The 18143-nt window shown below is 52.8% G+C and overlaps 5 protein-coding genes and 1 pseudogene across 6 annotated transcripts in view; 3 read left to right on the forward strand and 3 right to left on the reverse strand.

The window, feature by feature from the left end:
- The window catches only part of N657DRAFT_651245 (TPR-like protein), a 2305-nt gene extending 853 nt beyond the window's left edge, over positions 1-1452 (reverse strand). The window contains exons 1-3 of the mRNA XM_062794120.1: positions 1101-1452; positions 600-1050; positions 7-382 (exon numbers count right to left, since the gene is read on the reverse strand). Of these exons, the coding sequence (XP_062642249.1) occupies positions 7-382; positions 600-1050 (827 nt within the window). The 5' untranslated portion in view covers positions 1101-1452. The remainder of the gene's footprint in view (positions 1-6; positions 383-599; positions 1051-1100) is intronic.
- Positions 1453-1820: 368 nt separating this feature from the next.
- On the forward strand, positions 1821-4964 carry N657DRAFT_651246 (uncharacterized protein). Its single transcript, XM_062794121.1, has 3 exons — positions 1821-2517; positions 2577-3666; positions 3730-4964. Exons 1-3 carry the CDS (start codon positions 2088-2090, stop codon positions 4901-4903), a joined length of 2694 nt encoding a protein of 897 aa, XP_062642250.1. The 5' UTR covers positions 1821-2087; the 3' UTR covers positions 4904-4964.
- A 50-nt stretch (positions 4965-5014) lies between these two features.
- Positions 5015-5581, reverse strand: N657DRAFT_372546 (uncharacterized protein). Its single transcript, XM_062787050.1, has 2 exons — positions 5113-5581; positions 5015-5050 (listed from the first exon to the last, which is right to left on the reverse strand). Exon 1 carries the CDS (start codon positions 5492-5494, stop codon positions 5189-5191), a length of 306 nt encoding a protein of 101 aa, XP_062642251.1. The 5' UTR covers positions 5495-5581; the 3' UTR covers positions 5015-5050; positions 5113-5188.
- A 3627-nt stretch (positions 5582-9208) lies between these two features.
- On the reverse strand, positions 9209-9911 carry N657DRAFT_638008 (uncharacterized protein; the record flags this gene model as incomplete). Its single annotated transcript, XM_062791555.1, has 2 exons — positions 9209-9504; positions 9593-9911. The coding sequence occupies 2 exons, from the start codon at positions 9909-9911 to the stop codon at positions 9209-9211; spliced, it is 615 nt and encodes a 204-aa protein (XP_062642252.1).
- Positions 9912-10669: 758 nt separating this feature from the next.
- N657DRAFT_713888 lies at positions 10670-11280 on the forward strand (annotated as a pseudogene; the record flags this gene model as incomplete). Its single annotated transcript has 1 exon — positions 10670-11280. A coding segment is annotated over one exon (307 nt), but the record flags the coding sequence as incomplete, so codon positions are not given.
- Positions 11281-16289: 5009 nt separating this feature from the next.
- On the forward strand, positions 16290-17563 carry N657DRAFT_651249 (uncharacterized protein). The gene is made up of 3 exons (XM_062794122.1): positions 16290-16384; positions 16445-16760; positions 16815-17563. Exons 2-3 carry the CDS (start codon positions 16469-16471, stop codon positions 17525-17527), a joined length of 1005 nt encoding a protein of 334 aa, XP_062642253.1. The 5' UTR covers positions 16290-16384; positions 16445-16468; the 3' UTR covers positions 17528-17563.
- The last annotated feature ends 580 nt before the right edge of the window (positions 17564-18143 follow it).

The raw sequence follows: 18143 nt of genomic DNA on the forward strand, positions 1-18143 counted from the left end.
GTCGACGTGTGTTCCGGTCCCAGCGCCTTCTCGTAGCCTCGCAGGGCCCGCTCGTACATGGCCTCGGCGTCGCCGAGACGGCCCTGATCTACATAGATGTTGCCGAGATTGTTGACCGTGTCTACCGTCGACGTGTGTTCCGGCCCCAGCGCCTTCTCATAGCCTCGAAGTGCCCGCTCGTACATAGCCTCGGCATCGCTAAGCCGTCCCTGAGTATTATAGAGGTTGCCGAGATTGTTGACCGTGTTTAGCGTCGACGTGTGTTCCCGTCCCAGAGCCTTCTCGTAACCTCGGAGTGCCCGCTCGTACATAGCTTCGGCGTCGCTGAGCCGGCCCTGATATAAGAAGAGATTGCCTAGGGCGTGCAGAATCCACTCGTCCCCTTCCATAATCGATATTCCTTCCATCACCACCATCTGCAAACAACGATCGGCATGTTGTATCAGCCGCCGTTGTACCAACCCAGTATCCGCACTCCGTGTCCATCGGCACATGCAACCCCACGCACCTCATCGCCAGCTGCGCCATTTCGATATCCCTCACCTCGTTCAGCACGTGTACCGTCCATGCGTGTACACAGCCATGCATGCCGTACCCACGCGACTCCGTCCCCAGTCCATTCGACGACGTGTCCGCTTCGACCAGCCCGTAGTCGCACAGCACTCGAATCGCCTCTGTAAAGTTGAGCACGCCCCCCGTCAGTTCTCGAAACCATTGCGGCCCACTCAAGCGGCCCCTGAGCAGCAGCTCAAACCACAGATCCTCGTTGCCGAAGTACACCCAGAGCCGCAGTAGCCTCGCCGACGTCGTGTTCTGCTGCTCTATCTGCGCGTACGAGATGTCCCATGTAGAGTACAGGGCCAGGTTTTCATACGAGAGGAGCCCTGGGGTAGTCTTCTGCAGGCGGAGCCACGACTTTCGGTACATCTCGAGGTATTCGGCGAAAGTCGTCGCCACGTTATCGAGATAGGCGCCAGCGGTCGAGAGGGCAAGCGGCAGTCCGTCGAGTTCCCACGCAAGTTGAACTGCAGCGGCATCTACAGACCACATTTAGTCCCGTTTCACATTCCATTCACGTCTTGTTCATGGCCGTTACATACCCTTGCGTAGATCGTGTCTGTTCGAGGAGTAAGCCAGAATCTCAAGGCTGTCCTCAAGGTCTTTCAGCTTCCCAATCGGGATGCGATGGCCGACCGTGACTCTGGATGACCGCGTCGTGATGACGATAGCGCCGTGATGAGCATCGGGAAGAAACGGCCGGATGTCGTACCCTTTGGCGACGTTCGCATCTCTATCGCCCTCCAATCCCCCGCCCTGCCCCTCGTTTGGCCCACCGTCTCCACCTCCGCCTAGCCTCGGATTGTCGTAATTGTCGTAGATAACCAGCCAGCGGTCGTTCTTGTCGCTGTCGAGCCACCACTTGACGGCCTGTACTGCTTCGTTGAGGTCGCGGCTCTCTACCGCATTCCTTACATAGACGACCGACGGATGTTCGCGTAAAATGCGGTCGGCGGCTCTCGCGAATCCCTGCCTCAGCGACGTCTCGTCTCTGGCATTCAGCCAGAAGACGGCTGAATAGTCTTCCCGGTGTCGTTTGGCGTAAGCCGCGACCAATTGGGTCTTGCCCATCCCTCCCACCCCATGTATCACGGCGGTCCGCCTGCCGCGGCCTTCGTCATCTGCGGGGTCATCGCCTGACACCCCACCAAAAAAGACCTTCAATATCCACTTGATCTACCAGGTACTTCCGACAGGAATGAGTCACAAAGCTTCCCTCGTCATCGGTACAATGAGGAAAGCGATTTATGGCTGAACCGTGATCGGTGTGCTGGTAGCATCAACATTCCCACAGCTAGTGCCAAGACCGGACAGTGACTGTAAAGCACAGTAGAAATGTGCGATGTAAAGAGTGCATTGTGGAGCTTATCGACGCAGCGAGTGGGACCCACCAACAACCCCGCGTGCAGCCATCTGCCTGTCAATCACCCTCACTTTCCAGCTTGTGCGGCTTTTCGAGTCCTGTCTAGATTTTCGTTCGTCTACTGCATCCCATCCCTGAGCAACAGAGTCGACGAGAATTTATCATTATGGAATCACCAACTTCCATAGCATCACCCGAGCTTGCCCGGGTCGTTTGGGCGTCTCATATCCTGTCCTATATGAATCCTTATACTGAGACTATTTCAAACAAAGACCACCTACAGAAGACGTGCGCAGGTTTACCCCTAGATGCGGACAGTGATGAGGAGGCAGATTCTGACGAAGACGTCGATGCCGAAATATTAACGCAAGACACGGATCTTTTGACGCCACATGACACCAATGTTCGCAAAAAGTTCCTTAACGGCGTAGCTGAGCTTCTCTCCCACTCAAAGGGCGGTGCGACCGTCACCGCGGCAGCTCTGAGGGAAAGCGAGGATTTGGTCGAGGTGGATTTGTCGCGAAATGCCGGATTCCGAACAGATGATGAGGAGTATTTGTCTTCACTGACAGGATTCCTGGCCGCCGGGAGCAGTGGTGAGTAGCGTGTCTATGCTTTTTTCGCCTTGATATCTCGGGACTAAATCAGCCAAAAGTCGACGCAGAGGCCAGGCGAGACGAGACCATACAATTCTTACACTCTTTTATCGCCAAGACCATCGACTACAATGCGAGCAGACTCGACTCTTGTATTCAAAAGACACAATGCTTGGTAAAGCGGGTGCTCATTCCTCTCCCTGTCCCAGAACGCCTAGCGTCTGGGCCGGAACGGCCTTGTCTTCTGGGGTGTTGCGCCGCAGCAGGGATATCAACTCCAGCCGCTGTACAATCATTATTCTGGAAGATCCGTTCCTTCAATATGTTGGAAAGGGACAGCAGTCGAGCCCGTACCGACCGGCGAGAGATGGTAGCTTTGGCAAGTGGTGCAATTCGTTCCCCTGACAGTGCACGGATACAACTCGGGTCACTTGCGCCCTCCGTGGATTCGAGCAAGCTTCTCTTGTGGTGGAAACAATTGGCGCGACCGGTTACAATTCTCCGGACACTGGTCACCATCACGCAGCTGTTGCCCAACTTTCGCACAATCCGATTCATCCCCCTGAAGGTGCCGCCTCTTATCAAACTAGGAAGTCATCAGATCCCCTCAATCGCCGAAGCCTGGCAAAATCTCGGCCTCCCCTGCAGCTTGAACGCTTTTATTCCGGCCTCAGCAAGCCGAAAAACTCGCTACTTCAGAGATGACTGTTCCCGTCAACTTCACAACCATTGCGAAATCCAGCTTCTCATGCGATACGAAGCAGACCCTTCATTGGCACCCACATTGGCATACTTCGGTTGCAGCAAGAAGGCGTGTTTCCTCTGCGATGAATTCATCGCGCTGTCACCCTTGAAGCCCGGTGTTCGAGGCAGACATGGAGTTTGCCATCCGAATTGGGCTGTATCTGCCTTGCCCCCGGGATCCGGTATTACGGCACGCGATAGACTGAACAAGCTGTGTAACGTTATCAGGAGACAGATCCAATTGCTCCTACAGCCCGGGCCTCGGTCACCGCCTAATATCGTATACCAGTCATCCGCTGTTTCGGACCTGAAAACGGCCGACATGATACATCTAACGCATAGGGCTGCTGATCGAGAAACGGTCGAGAAAGCCGCCAAGGAGTATCGGGAAAAGATGCAGATTTTGTAATGCCAACTTGAGACTCCTTAGCCCCAGTTTCATGCTGCTAACCCTTTGATTTTGCCCAGGCTCGACCCCAGGTCTCAGAGACCGCAGGAAATCTACTGTCGAGACATACGCACACTTTGCGTCATGTGTCAATGGCCTGGCCGACGGTGTTGCGGTTGCTTTGCAATCTCTTACTGTTCCAAGAGATGCCAGACAATTGACTGGCCATCTCACAAGATACTGTGTCGCAAGTTCGTTCCCTTCCTGGAGGCCCGCCCGTCAGAGGACTTTCGGGTAGGAATCTACTTCCCAAGAGACCAGGGCTCGCCGCGGCTCGTTTGGGTTCCCTTTGAGCATACAGAAGGACCGATGTACCAGCCCTTTTTTGACCATTTTCTTGGCTCACTACCTTTTCCGGAAAGACTACTCTGGACTCTCCCTTTCAGGACGAACAAACGGCGGGGAATCGACTTAGGATATTGGATGACGATCTACTACGCCGACTACGATAAGACCATCAACAAATCTGTGCACAGAGCCGTGGAAGCGTGTATCGGCATGACTGTCCCAAAAACCACTTACGGCAACTACGTCGTCATGAACGGGCCCTCACACCGTGGCGCCGCTGAACACAGCGACATGACACTTATGGACTTCCGGTACACGCTCGACTTCTTCAGTACGTATTTCGACGACACGATCCATGACATTCCTAGCCAAAATTCGGTCCGAGCTCTCAAAATCTGCAGCCCACTTGAGCATGAGCTCTACGGACGGGAGACCTTTGCTTCGGTTTGGGTGGATAGGGATTTTAACGGGAGCATGAGCGATGTCTCGGATCTGTCTATGGCGCTAATAGGTTTTGAGATCAGAGTGTGCCAAGTGAGGGAGACGGAGATGGAGCGCCAAAGTGATGCCGAGGCCGAAGGTGGTAACTGGGAGAATCCATATGCCAAGGCGCTTATGCTTGAAATAGATCCATTTGAAGAGCGATGGGGTATATCCGACAACTGGAATACGAAGGGAAGTGCGATTCTCTTGCGGGAGGATCGCCAGAATCTAGATACGGAGCTGGTGGAGGTAATGTGCCGGTACTGTGTTGAGGTACTACAACCCCTGTTTGAGAAATCTCGCAATGGGGAGGTCTCCCGTTCCGAAGTTCTCGCAGAGATCTCAAAAGAGAAATTGACTGCATGGGTGAATAAAGAGGGGGATAGACGGAGAGAAGGTGGTCAAACGATCATTAGAACTTGAGTTTGTTCAAGGGACGGTTAACTATGTGATATATTCAGACTGGTATTGTTATCCCTCGCAACCGTCTTCCTTGAAGATTCTAAACCCTTCCATGTGAACTCTAAACATCGCCTACCGAAAATCTTTCATAGCGTTCAGTGCCGAGGGCAGCAGGTAGTTAGACATGTTGCCAATGTGAGGAGCGGAATAACAGGGGGCGGTGCACGAACATGTCGCCACTCCGAAATGGGAGAGGAGCTCGGTCATACACAAATGGGAGTCAATCGCGAGGTGCGATTATGGATGTTATCGCAGTTGTATCAAGGGTCGTAAGTCCGAGGGCATGGGCAAAAAAGTCCCTGGCCACCATGCCCCTTCCGGTTTGAGGTTGGCAGCCTTTCTGACATGGCTGCTGCAGCTTCGGGATGGGCAAGAGTGTTCGGGGGAAAAAAGGGTAAGGGAGGAAAAGGACAAAGACTTGGGTTGGGGTCCTGTGGGGTGGTGATGCGGGGTCAGGCGGTGGCAGTGATGCAGTATCCAGACAGGTGTGGTGAGGTGTGGGTGACTCGCGGACGGATGGGCAGCAGCGGCGGGTGAAGCCAAAGAATGCATCCGCAGGGCCGGGTGCCGAGTGCACGACCGGACGTGATTCCCAGAGCCAGGTAACTCGCAATGGCACCGTTTCTTCTATCCCCACCTGCTTCTAGGGCTGACGGCAATACGGATGATATTTGAAAGGAATGTTGGAGGTTAGTAGTAGTTGTCTGGGATACAGAATAGGGAGATGTCAACCGTGGGTGGATTGCTTGGTGGTTGGAAAGCTAAGCTTCTGGAGAGGAAACTGGGGCAAGGAAGGCACGTGGTCCCGCGGTCTATCGCGACACTTCGAGCAATCAGGAGGCACGATCAGGACCCACAGCGACTTGTCAAGATTCGACGAGTTGCTGTGGGTCTTTGGCACTAACCCAAACGAAGGCTCGTTGGGTTGGCACAAGGCTGTCCCAACAACACGTCCACCCCGCAACAGGTTGGCTTGAGCGTGAGGACGCAAGTCATCAACACCGCTCGGAGACTTATGACGACTTCACGACAGCACTAGCCGATACTCTGCGCAACATCAGTCATGGCTGAGCAGGATGCAAGGACGCTCCTAGACGCAGCCCATCGATCGCCGACACTAGATGGATGGATTTTATTTCGCCCGGAGGCCTAAAGGGCCTTGGCACGCTAGCTACATCCGGATCATCCCATTTTTGCCTTGGTCTCGTACAAGCCCCTACGGTTCTCTTCCATCAACGCCACCCCATGCCTCTTTTCAGTTGTGAGCAGATCGACTTGGAGGCCGCGTTCCCCAAGTGTTCAGCGTCCTATCTTCAGCAGCTAAAGCGGGACCTGCTGGTTGGGCCTGTGCGGTGTTCGTTAGGCTCCTTCACTGCGGTTGGCTCGGTCCTGGCTCGTCGTCCGGGTCCAGCCTCCCCGTTGCCATCGCATATTTGATCGCCGCGCGGACCGCTTTCATGTCTGGTGACCACTGCTTCGGATCTGATGGTGCTTTCCCTCCCAAATAGAACGAGAGGCTCCTTCGTCTTGTTGTTGTGCACTGTAGCATGTCTTCCCTCAACGCTGTCCATCTCACGCATCGCAGCAGGAAGTGTTTCACTGTTTCCCTTGCGTGTCCGCAGGCACATCGATCGGATTCGACCGCTCCTATCCTGCCTAGGAAGCGGTTCAACCTTGTCATTCCTGTGCGGAGTTGCGCTAACACACTGGCCTCTCTTCGCTTCGGCTTGTCATAAAGGTCGCGAGTGTGCTTGCCTGGCAGCGCTGTGTCCATGGCCTTTGAGAACTTGCCCACGTTCTCTGGGAGTGCTCCCCCTTGTTGATATCTGGTTATTGCGAGCCTGATCGTTGTCGACTTTGCCTGGTGTGGTCGGCAGTCTGGTGCTGGTCCTTGCTTCGTCGCTCTCTGTGCTGCCGCTTTTGCCTCTGCTCCCAGCGTGAAGTCGCTTTCCGCTGGAATCCACACGAAGTTGACCGAGTTCCCTCTTTGCTTTAGTAGTTTCGCCGACTGGTAGATTTGACGTCGTGGTGGTTTGATGGCTGCAAGCGCCGACAGGTTCTGGAGATGACGGTGACGTGCCTGTGGGAGATGCTAGGCGGTGTGTTCTTTAAAGGGGGGAAACCTGGGGAGCCATTTCTAGCTCCAGTCAAGACAGCACTTCGCTGCAATGGCTCTCGGGTGAGCTAATGCAAGCTACGGCCTAAGCTTGTGCTCTAGGCTTCTCTGTAGATAAATACCCTACTCTCCTCCTTCCAACCGCCAGCTCACTGCTTCTTACAGTGCGATATCTTTTGATCTGTCCATCCGGTCAGCTCAATTCAGCCAAAGCAGTCATTACGTATCACAAAGTATTAGAACTCTACAGATCATCCGTGTTTCCTGCTATCTATTATTCGAGGACATACACCACATTCCGAGGCCAGGTCGACTACACAACACAATGGCAAAAAGATTCAAAGTTTTCCTGGATGTTAAAGGAGACGGGTGGACAGACCGCAGGGCCGAGATCATGGTCCCAATTGGAATGCTACCACTCCTTCCACCTGTTGATATCGACGCGCTTGAAAGAACGACAAACGAGAGAAGGATATTTGACTTGGCAAAACCTGCATTAGACATAGTTCGAATGGTCATTGGTGAGGAGCTCAAGCCCGGATCTCGGTTGCAGTGGCAATACGAGAAGAATTCTTATGAGATGGATTGGTACAATGGAAAGGCTACACAGATTACGTTCTGTATATCGCGGTGCGTGTTAGAGGGCTCGGAAAGACTCATATTCATGGAGGTGGAGTGTCTCAAACTTACTCGTGGCACCTTGAATTGTAAGGCGACATACAAGGACGAGCGCCAGTTATACCACATATGCAAACCGGCAATTTAGCTAGGCTTTGAGGCCTTGATTGTCTCGTTGCAACCAAGTCAATGCAAAGTGCTCGTCAGATGCTTTCACAGGGAGTTGCATGCGACCATGGTTTCGGATACATACTTGCCCATCACCGTGGAACGCATTTGGGTCGCCGTGGACCAAGAGCTCTGCGTTTCTCGCTATCTACACATATAATTAGCGCAATACTAAGTTTCTTATATATCACCGACAGACCAGTATGTTGAGTGCCTTTGTGCAGTCCATAGGCATCCAGTCTGCCTTCTGACTGACCCCGGATTTGCGAGGTCGTTCATCCCGGGCTTTAAGGAAGGCAGCCCGAACGTCGTTCCATGGATAGGAAAGGAGGGGACCGAAACCCCTCTAAAAAAAACCTCTGAGGTGCCCGGAAAGAAGCCTTCCAGCACATGTGCTTCAACTTCAAAGGCAGATGCTGCCTTTCGTAGAGAGGTCTGGCGCCGGGCTGTCAGGAGCCAGTTTTAGAGGCAGACGACGTGCCCGATACGTCCACCGATAGTTCAAGATCATGCTCTAAGTGCTGCTTCTCGAGCGCAGCCATCGGGCAGGGGCGGGCACAGTACTACAGATTACAAGGATCATATCTGGCAATTTTGCTCTTGGTCGAGCCAGAAACGGCTTTGCAGGGAATAATCCCTGCCTTTGCTGGAGCCGGAAACGGCTCCTCCCTCAAGAGTTTTTCTGGGCAAGGATGGTGATTGCCTGCCAGCGCAACGATTTAGCCTTGGGCGAGAGCCAGAAATGGCTCCTGGGAGTATTCTAGTCCCACACCCCAAGTTTCTCGGGGCAGCAGAATGGAGGCACCGCGCGAGGGAGCAACCATCAATGGCATACAGGCGAGGACGGCGAGAAATACGGCGAAAAAGACGGCGAGAAGAACAGTGAGAAATTCAAACACTGCAAGACCAACGGAAGAGCAAACCGAGGCGTGGGCAAGAGGAGACGAGAAAGAGTTGCCATTGCGGGTCAAGCCCGCCGGGTGGATTAGCAGAGTTGAAGGGGCGAAATCTGGGGAGCCATTTCTGGCTTCAGCCAAGACAGCAGTGCCCTGTAGTAACCCATCGCTGTCCAGGCGAAACGCCTGCGCTGCGAGAATTTTAGCCAGTCATCCCTGTTGTTGCCAGTAGCCGTCATCTCGATCAACGAGCACAGACAGCTTGACCTCCAGGAATGGGTTACTGGACTCGAAGCAGCGTTCACCACGACGACCAACAACAAATTCTCGTACTACGCAAGTACGGAGAAGACCACCCAGATTCCGGGCTATCGCTTTCACGATTACAGACTTGAGGCAGAGTGCCTTCGCAACTGCCCGCCGGTCCCAGGTATTACTGCCCACCAGATACGAATAGTACCAATCCGTCTACCTCGTCCCGGACTGCTCGTTGATCTCATCCATATAGATACACATGGCCACCATCAGGGCCGGGTCGACACCAGGCGCAACCGTGACAAGATAATTCTGCCTGCCAGGCATGGCCTCCTTCATGACCTTTTTCAATGTCGCGTCTTGTACGTAGCGCTCGATGCGGCCGGCGACTGTGCCGCTCGACTTATCGGTGACGTTGATCGAGAGGCCTGACCGGTTGCCCTTCATGATGAGCTTGACAGGGGTGCCGCTAATTGTAGTGAATTTGCCCTGAGCTTTGAAACGAAAGACTAAGGTAGGTATAACACATACAGATGGACGTCAGTTATAGCAGTGAAATGAGTTTCTGTGACAGGGAAAGCTAAACCTAACACTCACGGGAAAACTTCTTTTTGAGACGCATGTGCTCCTTCTTGCTGTTCTTTTCCACTACGGCGAAGGTGGTCGCTTGGTGGGGGAAGCCCTTCTGGATGAAGTCGAAGACGATATTGCCTTGAGCATCCTTGACGTGCTTGCGGGCATTCCATACTATCCTGCCCGCTTCTGGGACGACACTCATCCATCGTAGCCCGTCGAGGGTCGTGACGTCGAACTTGTCGCCCTGCTCCTTGACGAAGAAGGTCTGGGTCTCGCTGGCGACCTTGTTCTTGAAGATAGCCAGTTGCTGGGGCACGGGTCGGAGTTGAGCAGACGCCATTCTCTCTTAATGATTGATGCCGAGCCGAAGGGCAATCGGAGGCTGTGATAGGAGTACCGGTTGGGAGGGGGTTCAAGGTTCGGATACTGTCTAATGTTGCAATGGATTCTTGAGGGGCAAGGAGCGTGGTTATAAGAGTTAGTGTAGCGGTCAGCGGTTTGGATGATATCTCGGGGCGGTCCTTCAGACCCCCAGCCAGGAGAGCCGCCGTTCTAGTGGTCTTCTGACAGAGGGCCATAAGGTTATTTTCGTTTCTTGAGATCAAATTCGGATGCTCGCTTTGTTTCAGATGGTATGGAGGGGGCCAACAACTGATTCCGGCTCAACGCCGCCCCGCACCCTCCTTGTGCCGCTTCCTTGTCTGCAGTGGTGACAGCCTGGCAGGTCTCAGCCATTCCCTGCAGCATATTCGGTACTCATCGGTCTGAAACCAGGAGGGGCCCAACCCGTAGCAGGCCAAGTGGGCGGCCCTGCGCCCAGGTAACTGCATTCTCATTCTTAGCACCTACCGTTCCCCTACACCATCCATACATGTGCCTGGCACTTGAAGAATATCGATTGGGACGAAACGGGAGAGTTTCTCGGTCTGATCTCGGCTTAAGACAGTCCTGGGCTCGATAAGTGACACCCAGACATGCAGTCCATGTCTGAGCCCCAGCTATTCCTTGCCTGACCAGCACATGTCATTATTGCCCACCGGGGGTGATGGATTGGATATTCGATACACGTACGTACGGGATGCGGATCCAGTTTACGACTGGACGAACGGCAACTGGAGAACTTTTAGTAACATCCTCACATACCCAATCCACAACAGACAATGACGGAGATGCCTTGGCGTTCATTGTGGGGATGGTAGAAAGCATCGACGTTGAACCGGTCCGCGGGGATATCAGAGAGGGCACTTCTGCCCTCGGCCATCATGTCCCACAGCTTCTTGGGGTTCTCAGCATCGCCGGGGAAGCGGCCGGAAATGCCCACGATGGCGATCGGGAGGACAGCCTCGTCGGGAGTCGATGGAACAGGGCAGATCCCGGACGACTACCGAGGACACCCAGCATTTGAAGCCAAACACATAGAAGGGTTGCCAGAGCATAGTCCATAGGACCATGAGATCAAGCTCAAGGAAGGTGCCCAGTTGAAGTTCTTCAAGGTGTACCACACCAACGAGAAGCAAGACGCGGAGCCCAAAAGGTACCTCAAGGAGAATCTCAAGAGAGGATACATCCGACAATCAACATCACCGGCGGGCTACCCGGTCCTGTTTGTTCCTAAAAAGGACGGGAAGCTTCGCATATGCGTGGACTACCGACAGCTGAACGATCACACAGTCAAGAACCGGTACCCCTTGCCCTTGATCTCCAAACTCAGGAGTCAGCTGCAGATTGAGGGCAAGGTGATTTACATCCCAGCCGATCATCATGGACTCGGAACATAGGGCTAGTATTGATATTAATCTAATGACGCCAATTTGCGAGTCACCTCCTGGTATCGTTCGTGCTGAACGCCAAACACAGCTTTGATGCCGCTTTGACAACGCAGATAGAACACCCTAATTACACATTGCTTTGAGGGCTTGTCGCGCTGAGCCCTCCGGGACGACTGTGCATATAAACAACTACCGCGCTGTTGATGTAGACAGACATTAGAGATGCCGTAGTGCCATTGCTGCCTCCAAGCCCCTGGACGCTGCCCTCCAAATGTGTTCTTTATACTTTAGTTTCGCATCTATCACCACGCCAAGATTCTCGACGTAGCCCTGGGGTTCAATAGTCCGTCCTTTAATTTTGAATGGTTGTGAGTCGGTCTTGTAGGTTTTGCGAGTGATTGTTACAGTATTATCGTTCATATGGATTAGGGTATTCGACCAAGTCGTTGGGAGGGTGTCAGGAAAGCGCTAGTCGGAGAAGGCAGTCTTTTTCGTTCGCGATACCTGTTAGATTGCGCTCATTTTCTCAGGTCCTGCGCCCCTATATAATACCTGTCAACCTATCACTAGATTGTTGGTGACTGTATGGCCCCATATAATAGCCGCTTGACCCTCGTCGAAAGTGTATCCTTCACGCAAATGTATAGTGATATGTTGAAACGGCTTACAGAAGTCATAGGGAATTTGTGAGAGACAAGTGGCATCAAGGCGAGGCACTGGGGCACTGCAAATGCCGACTCAATTCTGCTAATCGAAAGCTAAGGAGGAAAGGAGGAGAAGATACAGGATGCGCGTCTGTCGCGTCAGAAAACGGAGTGGTGGCCCTCCAGACCGCCAATTAGAATCGAACCCTAATCCATGGGTAATCGCCAGGTAGACGGGCACCATCCGTCACAGAATTGTGAAGACGTAGGTAGCTGAGTCGTCGTAGCGCGAGCTCTCTAGCGAGTTGGTTATACATTGACGTCTGACCGGGACAACGCAAAACGGGTTCTCGGGAGCACTTAAGAATGCCATTGTAGAGAGTATAGCTAGTAGCGCGGCGCGGTTGGCAGTTCTTATTTGTAGTTATGTATTGTACCTACCGCCTAGCGTCTAGACTTCAGGCCACTGATTTAGGTTGCCGGAAACCAAATGCTATAGAGGGACCAAACTTAGATCGTAAGTCAAGGCCAGCTCTAGCTTGCGCTCTTGGGATTGCTCTTGGAGCTTACCGCTTTTGATTCCCAATCAGGCAGCCTGTAAACCTCTAGAGTGGGCTCCTACGTCCTGATACCGCTAGCTTGTAGTTTTGTAGTGAGGAATCAGGTGATATTATATGTCACGGCGATTGCGCCGTGCCTGCCAGGACCCATGGGTGGAACCCGGCATGTGGAAAGCACGGGCCCCTGTGGGTTGAGGATTCTGCACCTCGCTGCCGCGAGATCTGTTCGTAGCTCCTCGAGCTACGTCTTGACAATCAAGCCTGCCCGTACCTGACGGAATAGAGCCCAGATTGTAGCTTAGCACGAATACAACTGCCATTGGACTATCAGCCTGTCCCGCCCGTGACATTATAGATAGGTTGCGTTAGAAGCCGATAAAGTACATTTTCTAACATTGGTGAGTATCTTGTCTATATCGAGGCTTTATATAGAAGTCACGGCATTACCTCTAGAGCTCTGAGATATCTATAGACCGTTTAGTTACAGTATCTACCTAAATTTAGCACTCTATAAACGGCGCGTTGAACTTGAAGTCGGACCCTGCTAATCAGCTAAAGACAGTCGTGAAGCATCAAAGAACCGTTATATTTGGCAGGTGATCAGGAAGGGCAGTTCTGGGGTAACTAGTGGCTTGGCATCAGGTGTAACGGGCTGGGCGCGGTGCGAGCCTCGGCGACTCTCGGCAAATACCAAGACCCCGGATGAGGCTATTCCCACTCGCCCCACAGCACACCGAACCTTCTAGCAACGCGCTCAGACCAGCGCGCCGACGAGGATAAGTATGCTTGCGAGCTACCAGAGTCTGTCGTCTCACCTTTTCTTCTCCAAGTTCAGTGTACTCGTAGAGTCGTCATCAGCTAGTTGCCATATACTACCTGAGACCGTTACATCAGGATTCTCAGGATCAGGGAAATGCCGGCAACTGTTTTTGAATAAGGAGACACAGACATCATCATCAATTGAGTTGTTGCCCATCTTTTGGTACCCAATTGCTGCGGTACGGTAAATTCTGGGCTGTTGGCTTTCCAACCACCCACAGTCCTGAGCTTCAGTGGATTAGGGCATTCACTGCACAGAGTACCTGTTAGCGCCAAGGACAGTATGGTTTACGGAGTCTTCTCTCAATGCCAGGGCACCTGGTTACCCCCATCCCCGCTCCCCTTCGTATGCGGATAACGCCCTTCACCTATCAAAACTTTGGTCGGGTCCTTGCCCTTATATGACCCCCCTTCGCGCTTACGTAGGTTTGTCGCCAAATCACGGACCTTATATGGCAACGATCCGTCAAACCTACACTTCCTGCCACTGGCGTTATACGGTAGGTGTCCGATGTCACCTGGCCTCCCTCCGGATTTGGTATATGCCCTCGACCCAGGGGTGCCGGGGCCCTCCCTACCGCCGTCAATCACGATATCGCTCCGTTCGATCTTCTCAGCGGTCTGCCCGTCCCCGGAATTGGCTTCGCTGGGCTTCTCTAGGATTATGTGCATGGTATTGTCACGATCTTGATCGCAGGATCCTTTGGGGTCGGGCTCAATCAACATGCTTGGTGGGCTCTCCCATGTGTCACCGGGGAGCGGATAGGCCAGCGGGTCCTCCAAGGGCTTCTCCTTGTGTGTGGTGGCGAGGGACTGGCGCTTCGAAGACGATGGCCGCTCTGGCTCTGGCGGCGCGTTCCAGTTGACCGTTATCGCCAGGTCCTTCACTTAATTGCAGCACGAATAGGTATGGATCATTGCAGACCAATTAAATAGGGAGAGTTACGAATTTCTCTCCAGAGAGGGGCTCGTCTCACCCCTGGCGGGCCACTAGCCCCTTAGTTGCGATCCTCATCCGCTTGCCAAATATCCACAGAGGCACAGTGGCCAAGCCAAAAAGACCCATCAACATGCCGAAGATTCCGAAAGCCTCCCCGTACCTGTCTTATTTAAATTATTACCTTTCATATTTACTATATCTTTTAGTATTATAGCCTTAACTTAGAAGCTAGGCTGTTGGAGCCTGAGAGGGCGGGGGCTGCTGGGGCTGGGGCTGGAGCAGAGGCTGGGCGGCCGCGGGAGACGTCGTTGCGGCAGCCGGTGCAAGGGCCTGACGGAGAAGAAGTGGGAACTTGGGATGGTTATGGGAATGGACATGGGCATGGGCCAGGAGGTGCGAGTGAGATGGCCGTGCCGAATGAGGGCGAGCAGCTGGATCGCGTGTTTGGGGCTCTGCAGGCCAAGGCCCGGACCGCTCAATCACCTCTGAAGTACCTCAGCATATCTCCACACCCCACGCCATTTCCCCGCATTTCTCCTTATAAGTTCAACAAGCCAGACGTGAATACCGGTGCATATCCGCCAAAGCCAAGGAAGTTGAGGGCTCGCAAAATCCCCCTATACGAGTCGGTATCATCCTTGAATTTGTCGTACACAACTCTGATTTGGACTTTGGTTGCCTCCTTAAGATTGTCATATTCGTGGAACGAAATGACAATCTCGCCGGCGGCTGTTTTCGTCAGAACAGGTCTTGGAGCCGTGGTTTCGTTCCCGAATACTTGGGGTGCGGTAGTCGCGTTTGCGGAAGTACCACCTCTATAGACGGAGAAGGCCATGCTGCTGAGTGGTGATTGTTGAACGAGTCTCGGTTTGGTTTTCATGAAAGAGGAAGAGAAGCGGGATGGAGAAGAGAGAATGGGAGAAAAAGAGAGAATGGGGAAGAACGCCATTTATAGATGTTCAGCGAGGATAGGGCTATAGTCGCAAGTTCGGCATCTGGCCTTACACCTCTGGCTATACTTTCGCATATGGATTGGTCAGAGACAACTGAACTCAGCTCGTGAGTTGAATGGCGCTACCTCTGCTAGAGACCGAGATGGCGCATCGTCGTGGTGCAAGAAATAAGTCCTGCTCAGAAGTCAGGTTTGCTGATCACGCCACACCCTGGCAGAGGCAGGTAGGTCGGCCCAGCACCAAAGTTCCAATCCGAGCACGAGAACCATTTCTGGCGCCGCCGGCAGCTGGGCCTGCATTTGGAGGTTATGACGAGGAGCAGTAATAGCCAAAAATGACTTTTCGCCTGAGCAGATGGTTGTCTCCTTGGGTGCAGCGAGAAATGACTCCTCGCAGGCACAAGATGGGCTGTAATCACAACACAAGCCAATCATTCAGTAGCCAACAAGAGCGTTGTATGTGGAATGCCATGTAGCTGTTCCCAGAAACCACGTATTGCTATCATGCTATGAGAGGGCCGTTCTGCGCTAGACTCAGTCCACTCCCTGGACTTCAGTGTGTTTTTCGTTCCATAGAGCTGCCGCAGCTTAAATGGCTTTTTTAGCGGCCATGTAGAAACCGACGCTGTACCTTCGCTTTCACTTTATTCTGTATTGTGCTTATGGCAGGATCTGGTTGCCCTTGCGCTATGTTCAAAGTGGGACTAGAAGTTCTGCCGTTACTAACGTTTAGCCGAATTAGCCGAAACGCTGCACGCCCCTCTGTTGGTTTAAAAACGGAGGTGATAGCCTAACACTGCTCCATTCATAGAATCACACCGCTGCTTATACCCAAAGTTTATTTTCTAACATTGGCATATCTCATCTGACCATGTAACAAACTAACCACGCCGAACCGAGATACCTGTCTAGAATATCAAAATAGAATACTCACCTAATACAGAGTTGAAGCGCTAGTACAGTACAGTCACTAGCGAAATCTGCTTCCGCCTTTTATTTTCTGGTTTGCGTCTTTCGTTGATGAGAGGTCTCTTGCAGGTGGCTAAGGATGCACTTCCCGGGTACCATCCCCTTTCCCAAATATAAATTCTCAGGTGCTCGGACGTATAAGATGCTCGACCTTCAGAACGTATATTCTCTCTAACCAGGCTTCCCTCCATATCACTAGCAGCTTCTGAAATCCAGCAAGCCGTGCCGTTCACCCACAGAAAGAATGGAGTTCCCCTGCCCCAACAAGCAAATCCTTTTCAGCAGCCCTGTGCTGGCAAGCCCAGAGCTTTCTGGGATCCCCGGAGGCCCCTTCCAAGGAACTCTCCCACATGCGGCCCCTCTATCGGATGCACAGGATCGTCGATATATCGAGCCCGAAGATCTACCGAATTATAGTGATAGCGAGTCCGATTATAGCGAATTGAATAGCGGCTGGGACACCGTTCCTTCCCCGCTAATTGGAGAGCTCAGACATGGCAACACCAAAGCCCAACGCAACAACATTACCGGTATATGTATGCCACCTTCCTACCTTTGGGGTAACCAGTTGTGCTAACACGCCTGAGCAGACGGGGGTGTCAATGCAATTGCCGGTGGCAGTGACAATGAGAGTGATGCAAGCATACCAATGCTGTCGGTCGATGACAGCATTAGCCATCCTGAGCTGGTCATCACCAAGCCACCTGCACAGCCATCCACCAGCCGAGATCGCATTGACCTACTGTCGTCACGAGATTTCACACATCCCGGAACGGGCTACCGCAGAAGAAAGAACCGAGGGTCCATCCTTCCAGCCAAGCAACGCCGCGTAGCAAAACAAAGCAGCACACTGTCTAAAAGGGGCGAGAAGAGTGCAGTACAACGCACGTCAACTTCGACTTCAAAAAGGGCTGGATACACGGCAGAAGAAGATGCAAAGATCCACCGGCTGAAGGAACAAGGACTGTCCTGGCTCGAGATCACTGAGTATTTTCCAGGACGTACTCCTGGGGCCATTAGGATGAGGTATCACAACAAGCTCAAGCCCACCTCCTCCCGAAGCGAAACTCAGAAATTGTGTGATTATCCTCAGACACGTTCAGTAGTTGACAATGCTAGTGACGAAGAGTGGGAGGTAGAAGAGATTTGTGATCATAGAAAGCTGGATGACGGCAGCTTGCAACTCCTTGTGAAGTGGAAAGGCGGAGAGGAGACATGGGAACCTTACGAGAATGTGGAAGAGACGGAGGCGCTTGATGAGTATGAGCGCCGTCATGGTCTGGTTATTGTAGATATTGTTTAAACCTTTGCCTCGAATACAAATTGAAACCTATTTCCATGATTGCATCACTAGGATGTGCCGCTTAGGTTTGAGACAACTAAGAAGTTCGGCGGACTAGAGAGGCTAGTCAGGACCTCCTATGTGAGAGATTTAGTAGAAGATATTTCCGGCTCCTTACAATTTAGAGAAGGTCAAGCTGCTAAGGAACGTTGGCAGACGAAGGCAGTGGGAAGGGAACAACCGTCAACGGCAGTTCTCTAGCTCTCTGAAAATTCTGTCTCTTCATGGGACTGCGAGGTCCGACAATTCCCTGGGAACGAGTGCTACGGTTCAGCTCCACATTGCCAAGGACTGGTCCTCCTCTCCCCTATCCTGTTCCTTTTCTTCAACGCAGACCTGGTAGAGCGGAGGATTGGTAGTAACGGGGGGGGGGGCGATGCCTTCATTGATGATTTCACAGCCTGGGTTGCGGGTCCAACAGCAAAGAGTACTCACAAGGGCATTAAAACCATCATCAGCGATGCATTGGACTGGAAGAGGAGAAGCGGAGCGACATTTGAAGCAGAAAAGACGGCAGTCGCCCACTTTACCCGCAAGGCGTCCAAGGCGGACTCGGAGCCTCTCATCTTCAAGGGCC

Source organism: Parathielavia appendiculata (genome assembly GCF_033297405.1).
Source record: "Parathielavia appendiculata strain CBS 731.68 unplaced genomic scaffold N657scaffold_45, whole genome shotgun sequence".
NCBI classification, from domain to species: domain Eukaryota; kingdom Fungi; phylum Ascomycota; class Sordariomycetes; order Sordariales; family Chaetomiaceae; genus Parathielavia; species Parathielavia appendiculata.